This window comes from Palaemon carinicauda, chromosome 43, assembly GCF_036898095.1.
Source record: "Palaemon carinicauda isolate YSFRI2023 chromosome 43, ASM3689809v2, whole genome shotgun sequence".
Classification (NCBI taxonomy): domain Eukaryota; kingdom Metazoa; phylum Arthropoda; class Malacostraca; order Decapoda; family Palaemonidae; genus Palaemon; species Palaemon carinicauda.
In genome coordinates, this window is record NC_090767.1 from 13,850,790 (window position 1) to 13,858,852 (window position 8,063).

An 8,063-nucleotide genomic window follows, 5' to 3' on the forward strand; every position below is an offset into this window, starting at 1 on the left:
TCAAGGAGAGTGGAAGGAGTGATATTCCTTCTTGGTATTGCTAATGAAGGTTACTATGCGATGGATTCTGTCAGTGTGTATTATATAGCAATTTATTTCTTCATTAAAGATTTTTACGTTCTTAAAGAAAGTATCTTTCTCAACAAAATGCATTTAAATCGTCAAGTTATTTATTTTTCTTAAATAGTTAAATGAAAAAAAGATGCAATAGGCTCATAGTGGACAATAGATTGAAGCATATAAAACGATAACTAATTCTGAAACACTGAAACCTAATTTTTTAAAAATTAATTTTGTTCCCACTTGAGATTTCTCTTAATTACTACTGAAACTGAAGTTGATAAAACCAAGAACTTAAATATATACGATTGGCTTAACGAAGTGTAAGACCTAAGCTGAGTATTGGGAAGAACAAATACGTTTAATTTGTCTAACGTAATTCATAAGATGGGAAATTCACAATATTCTTTTGACATAAAGTTATTGGTGTAAATTACTTTATATCAATATGTATGTATGTATATATGTTATGTTAAAGTAGGTTATTTAATTGTTTATAAATAAATTCGGTCTTCGGCAGGAGTAAATGTTAACTGCCCTTTTCATAAGAGTTCGGTGATAACCTTCGCTCCTCCTCCGTCGTTAATTAGTGAATTGCCATTAGCTCTTTTGTTTATTTTTTTTCCGAGTGTTTGGTGTTTAGTGAGAGCCGTGGACGAGACTACTGCTGCCTGGAATGTTCAGTTCGGACCGTACCTTGAGCACAGACGTGTATACTAATTCAGCAGCCCTTGGTAGACGCCTTTTATTCCTTCATAAGGAATAATTTCCTTTGGAGGATTATTTCGCTGGTGTCTTTGAGCCACCCGCGCTAAATTGTACACTTCTTTGGATCACGGCCCACGTATGCAGGGGTTTTGTCACCTGCGATAGCCACCTCGCTTGTTACGTCCTGCAAGTGTATGTGTCACTTGCGACCTTCACTTGGCGTTATTTTCCCCGCCTGAGGATCCTGCGGGAAGACGGTGCCGTCGTTCCGCCCCGGCACTGTTGGAGGTACTATTGCCGTGATCCAAGAGCGTCATCACATCTATTACGCTGCTCGTCTGTGGACCAAGGGTCCGTGAGGAGGAACGTAGGGAGTTATTACCCAGGTAAAGTTACGATCTTTTCCTGGTGTTAATGATACTCCCTCTGATGCTGATGAACGTTCGTCCCCTCTCTGTCGTCTAATCCATGTATGGATAAGTACTGTTGAGTTATTTCACAGATAGTTAATACAGTGTTGGGTTATTTACATGTATCTATAAATTATGACTCAGCATAATTCTTTTGTGAAGGTATCTAAGTATTTATGCATTTAGTATGTGGCATGTGTATTTGTATGCTGCCTTGTGTTATGTTTTATTATTTTGTATTTGGTTTAGCTTTAAACATTTGTGTGTAGGTAGGTAATTTTAAGGTTTTCTGCCTTTTAATTTCTCCTGTCTTCCTTATTCCTATCTGTTTAGTAATAGGGTAGTGGTTTGTTGATATTTGTGGGCCCGTCTTAATATATGAGCCATACTTTTGATCTGTTTAGTTTTTCTATGTTAGGGTTAAGATTATTAGATATAGGTCAACCTTGTGTATTTAGAGGACTCTGTATATTAGTCCTCCAGGACATTTTTGTTTACTCATTGTTGTTTGTCTTAGGAGCTTTTTGTTACTCCTGGTGCAAGGTTGAATTTATTTGAATGTATTGTAATAAATATTGTTAGATTTTTCCAGTGTTTTTGTTCTGTCTTCCCTCAGTTCACCGTGTTACATAAATAATGTACTGCCTACGATTCCTTTAAAAAATCAAAGTTTAAAGAACCAGAACTACGGCCTACACTGGTCGTAACAATATATATATATATATATATATATATATATATATATATATATATATATATATATATATATATATATATATATATATATATATATATATATGCATAAGTAAAGATAGGTAGTAGGATCACCAAGTTGTGAGTCAGCATTGAAAGTTATTGGAATCTTTGATTGGCTAGAGAGTACTACCTTGGATCTATCTCTGATTACAACTCATTTGTTGAGGGGAGCGTACTAAAGGAGGTCACACTTATTTTTTCTGCATTTGTCCACATGATAAATAAACAGTACAAGTGAATCTTTATCACGGAACACTGCATACTGGAACAAGTGAGATTCTTTCCTCTGCTGAGTCCATGTTATAGATTATTCCCTTTTACCTGGTAGGATGGAATACACTTGGCATTGAGAACTTGTCTCGCAATGGCTTTTGATCCAGAAGGTTAATAGGTACCATAACAAGCCAAAAAACTTTTCTTCCAGTATTGCGGTACATTGGAATCTCCTTCAGGGAAGCGTACTAAAAGAGGTCACACTTCTTTTTTCTGCATTTGTCCACATGATAAAGAAACAGTACAACTGAATCTTTATTATGGAACACTGCATACTGGAACAAGTCTGACTTCTTCCCTCTGCTGAGTACATCTTGTAAATTATTCACTTTTACCTGGAAGGCTGGAATGGACTTGGCACTCACTTGATCCAGAAGGTTCATAGGTGTAAAAACAAACTTAAAAACTTTTCTTCCAGTATTCCAGTACATTGGAATCTCCTTCAGGGGAGCGTATTAAAAGAGGTCACACTTATTTTTTCTGCATTTGTCCACATAATACAGAAAGCGTATAGGTGAATCTTTATAAAGGAACACCGCATACTGGAACAAGTGAGACTTCTTCCCTCCACTGAGTCCATCTTGTAGATTATTTGCTTTTACCTGGAAGGCTGGAATACACTTGCCATTGAGAGCTTGTCTCCTAATGGGTTTTGATCCTGAAGGTTAATAGGTACCATAACAAGCCAAAAAACTTTTCTTCCAGTATTCCATAACATTGGAATCTCCTTAAGATGAGCGTATTAAAAGAAGTCACACTTATTTTTTCTGCATTTGTCCACATGATAAAGAAACAGTACAGGTGAATCTTTATCAAGGAACACTGCATACTGGAACAAGTGATTCTTCTTCCTTCCACTGAGTCCATCTTTTGGATTATTTGCTCTTACCTGGAAGGTTGGAATACACTTGCCATTGAGAGCTTGTCTCCTAATGGGTTTTGATCCTGAAGGTTAATAGGTACCATAACAAGCCAAAAAACTTTTCTTCCAGTATTCCATAACATTGGAATCTCCTTAAGAGGAGCGTATTAAAAGAAGTCACACTTATTTTTTCTGCATTTGTCCACATGATAAAGAAACAGTACAGGTGAATCTTTATCAAGGAACACTGCATACTGGAACAAGTGATTCTTCTTCCTTCCACTGAGTCCATCTTTTGGATTATTTGCTCTTACCTGGAAGGCTGGAATACACTTGCCATTGAGAGCTTGTCTCCTAATGGGTTTTGATCCTGAAGGTTAATAGGTACCATAACAAGCCAAAAAACTTTTCTTCCAGTATTCCATAACATTGGAATCTCCTTAAGAGGAGCGTATTAAAAGAAGTCACACTTATTTTTTCTGCATTTGTCCACATGATAAAGAAACAGTACAGGTGAATCTTTATCAAGGAACACTGCATACTGGAACAAGTGATTCTTCTTCCTTCCACTGAGTCCATCTTTTGGATTATTTGCTCTTACCTGGAAGGCTGGAATACACTTGCCATTGAGAGCTTGTCTCCTAATGGGTTTTGATCCTGAAGGTTAATAGGTACCATAACAAGCCAAAAAACTTTTCTTCCAGTATTCCATAACATTGGAATCTCCTTAAGAGGAGCGTATTAAAAGAAGTCACACTTATTTTTTCTGCATTTGTCCACATGATAAAGAAACAGTACAGGTGAATCTTTATCAAGGAACACTGCATACTGGAACAAGTGATTCTTCTTCCTTCCACTGAGTCCATCTTTTGGATTATTTGCTCTTACCTGGAAAGCTGGAATACACTTGCCATTGAGAGCTTGTCTCCCAATGGGTTTTGATCCTGAAGGTTAATAGGTACCATAACAAGCCAAAAAACTTTTCTTCCAGTATTCCAATACATTGGAATCTCCTTAAGATGAGCGTAATAAAAGAGGTCACACTTGTTTTTTCTGCATTTGTCCACATGATAAAGAAACATTACAAGTGAATCTTTATTATGGAACACTGCATACTGGAACAAGTGTGACTTCTTCCCTCTGCTGAGTACATATTGTAAATTATTCACTTTTACCTGGAAGGCTGGAATGGACTTGGCACTCTCTTGATCCAGAAGGTTCATAGGTATAATAACAAACTTAAAAACTTTTCTTCCAGTATTCGATTACATTGGAATCACCTTCAGGGGAGTGTATTAAAAGAGGCCACACTTATTTTTTCTGCATTTGTCCACTTGATAAAGAAACAGTACAGGTGAATCTTTATCAAAGAACACTGAATACTGGAATAAGTGAGACTTCTTCCCTTTACTGAGTCCATCTTGTAAATTATTCACTTTTACCTGGAAGGCTGGAATGCACTTGGCACTCTCTTGATCCAGAAGGTTCATAGGAACAAAAACAAACCCAAAAACTTTTCTTCCAGTATTCCAGTACATTGTAATCTATTTTAGGGGAGCATACTAAAAGAGGTCACACTTATTTTTTTCTGCATTGGTCCACTTGATAAAGAAACAGTACAGGTGAATCTTTATCAAAGAACACTGAATACTGGAATAAGTGAGACTTCTTCCCTTTACTGAGTCCATCTTGTAAATTATTCACTTTTACCTGGAAGGCTGGAATGCACTTGGCACTCTCTTGATCCAGAAGGTTCATAGGAACAAAAACAAACCCAAAAACTTTTCTTCCAGTATTCCAGTACATTGTAATCTATTTTAGGGGAGCATACTAAAAGAGGTCACACTTATTTTTTTCTGCATTGGTCCACTTGATAAAGAAACAGTACAGGTGAATCTTTATCAAAGAACACTGCATACTGGAATAAGTGAGACTTCTTCCTTCTGCTTACTCCATCTTGTAAATTATTCACTTTTACCTGGAAGGCTGGAATGCACTTGGCACTCTCTTGATCCAGAAGGTTCATAGGAACAAAAACAAACCCAAAAACTTTTCTTCCAGTATTCCAGTACATTGTAATCTATTTTAGGGGAGCATACTAAAAGAGGTCACACTTATTTTTTCTGCATTGGTCCACTTGATAAAGAAACAGTACAGGTGAATCTTTATCAAAGAACACTGCATACTGGAATAAGTGAGACTTCTTCCTTCTGCTTACTCTATCTTGTAAATTATTCCATTCTCCCTATCCATCTGATTCTTCTTGTTATGTACTTTATGAACATCTTCTTTTTTTTCTTTTTTCCTCTTCATTCGATTTTTGTTGCAGTTATCTCCTTTTTTCTCCTTCTTTCCCTTGTTCCCCTTCTCCTGTAAATATTGCCCTATCAAAAGATTATTGATTTGCTGTGCTCTTAGAATCTCCGCCTTAAGTGTTTTGATTTTCTTGTTCTTTTTCCACAATTTGGTATAGACGTGTCTGTCAAGTCTCCTGAGACCGATATATATTTTTCTCCCACATTTCCTTATTTCCTCTTCTTAATTCTGCTATGTCCCTCTCTAGTTCCTCAATACGAGTGGTGTTTATTTTCTCCTTCTGATTCTTGCTATTCTCTTGTTTCTGAGTCTCCTCTTTTTCGTTCTCCATCTCTGCCTCCCGATTCTTATATTTTTTCTTAATTTCTTCTTTCCTTTCTTCTTTTCCTCCTGATTCTTATTTTTCTTAATTTTCTTCTTTCCTTTCTTCTTTTCCTCCTGATTCTTATTTTTCTTAATCTTCTTTCCTTTCTTCTTTTCCTCCTGATTCTTATTTTTCTAAATCTTCTTTCCTTTCTTCTTTTCCTCCTGATTCTTATTTTTCTTAATCTTCTTCTTTCCATTCTCCATCTCTTCCTTCTGATTCTTGATATTCCTTTTTCTGGGTCTCCTCTCTATTCTCTCTTTCTCCTCCTCCTCCTTATCCAAAGGCACAATAACAAATTTAGGTCCACAAATGATGGAGATTGGCCGACTTTTGATGAACTTCCTGATAGCATCGATTCGGTTGAAAATCCGAAGCAAAAAACACCTTCCGCAGCCTAACCTAACACGGAACACTTCGACGGGGTGCTTACTCTTCCTCGCTGAGCGTTGAGACACCAAAATATATTCAAATCTACGACTTTCACTTGTATCATGATGACGACATTCACATCTAATAATTTCTTTTTTACCATCGTATTTTTTCATATCTACATCAAATTCGTATGCGTAATAAAACTCATTGGTTAACTGGTGTGTTTTGGTCTTTTCTGGAGAGCTTTTCGAAGTTCGGTCAATGCCCTCCCAATTGTATATCCGTCTTTTCTGAATATGCTCCTTCTTTTCTTTGATCCTCTCCTCCTGTGTAAATAGCCTCATCAAAAGATCATTGATTTGCTCTTCTCTTAGAAGGTCCTTCTTGAGTGGTTTGATTTCCTTTCTATTTTTCCACAATTTTTTACGCTTGTGTCTGTCTTGTCTCCTGAGACAATCCTTTAAATATCTATTTTCCTCCTGCAGATCCTCCTTTTCTCTTCTCAATTCTGCTATTTCCCTCTCTAGTTCTCCAATACGAGTGGTGGTCGTTTTTTCTTTCCGATTCTCCCTCTCTTCCGGATTCTTATTTTTCTTCTTAATCTTCTTTCCTTTTTCCTTCTCTTGATTCTTTTTCACCTTTTTAATTGTATTGTTCTTATTCTTTTAATTACTGTGGTCCTTTGCATTCTTTTTATTAAATTCCTCCTCTTCTTTTTTATGAAATTTTTCCTCTGGATTTCTATTCATCTCCTCCTTTTTGTTATTCTCCTTTTTAATTTTATCGTTCTTATTTTTCTTATTTCCATTGTCCTTCACAATCTTTTTATTAAACTTTTCTTCTTTCATTTTAATCTTCTTCCTCTTCTCATTTCTTTCCTTTTCATTTGCTTTCTGATTTGCCTCCTGTCTTAAGAGCTTTATTTTTTCAATGCTCTCCTCCACAGCACTCTCCCCTAAATGGCATACCAGAATCTCGCCCAAATTTTCATCTAAGTTGAGTGCGACGTTTTTCCCGTCATTCCCTTGCATATAACACATATTGCATTCAGGCGTGTCACTCACTGACAAGGTAAATTTGTAATTATTTGAAGATGTTACAAAAGAGCACTTGAAACGTTCAATCTTCTCGTTTTTTTTCTCCTTGCCGTCGGGGATTCACCAGTGGGACACGATCATATCTGGAGATGTGGAGGCCAAGATTTTCTAGCAAATTGCGTGCCATCATTTGGCAGTTATTTCTGTAAAAATTATACCGACGCAAGTTCCAGGGATTGTGCAAGTCCGTAATTGCTTCCCAAACCTGACGTGGTACCAGGTTGGAGAAGTAGTAGGTGCCTACTACACATCCCTTATCTGATGGAGGTTTTTCCCAGTAAAATGGTACTGCCCACTCTTTACCAGCATGGTCCAAATCGATTCCGCCTGCGAAATATCGCTTCCTACTACCCCAGTCAAATTCGACCAGGGCATGCGTTGCCCGTAAATTGCGTAGCAGTTTGCTCAGATCCTCATTTTCCTTGGCTTTCTCACAGAACTGCGACTCTCGTAGAGTTACAATGCAGGGACCTTTGTTGATGTCCATTTCTTCCCCTCTTAGATTTAAGAAAAATTTATCTCGAATTTCCTGTGGTGCACATTTGCACCGTTTATTTCCACAATGTGGGCATTCATTTATGAACTGAACTGTCTCACATTCTGCCCATTGCCATATACAGTTTTCTTTTTGACAACCTAGACACTGGTTTCTTTGATTCGTCTCACAGTCTTTGCACAGTTTATTTTCACAATGTGGGCATTCACCCATGACCTTAACTTTCTCACATTCTGCCCATTGCCATATACAGTTTTCTTTTTGACAAACTAGACACTGGTTTCTTTGATTCGTCTCACAGTCTTTGCACAGTTTATTTTCACAATGTGGGTATTCGCCCATGACC

At 37.0% G+C, this 8,063-nt stretch overlaps 1 protein-coding gene across 1 annotated transcript; it reads right to left on the reverse strand.

Annotated features, from left to right (window-relative positions):
- Positions 1-5,883: 5,883 nt before the first annotated feature.
- On the reverse strand, positions 5,884-7,164 carry LOC137633721 (DNA ligase 1-like). Its single transcript, XM_068365968.1, has 2 exons — positions 6,943-7,164; positions 5,884-6,762 (listed from the first exon to the last, which is right to left on the reverse strand). The coding sequence occupies exons 1-2, from the start codon at positions 7,162-7,164 to the stop codon at positions 5,884-5,886; spliced, it is 1,101 nt and encodes a 366-aa protein (XP_068222069.1).
- Positions 7,165-8,063: the final 899 nt, after the last annotated feature.

Bases quoted from the DNA above. Each gene is read 5' to 3' on its own strand.
- LOC137633721 (XM_068365968.1), bottom strand. From the start codon at position 7,164: ATGTGTTATATGCAAGGGAATGACGGGAAAAACGTCGCACTCAACTTA. The intron at 6,763-6,942 runs GTGAAGGACAAT...ACAATTAAAAAG, and splicing joins AAAAGTTTAATAAAAAGATT to GTGAAAAAGAATCAAGAGAA.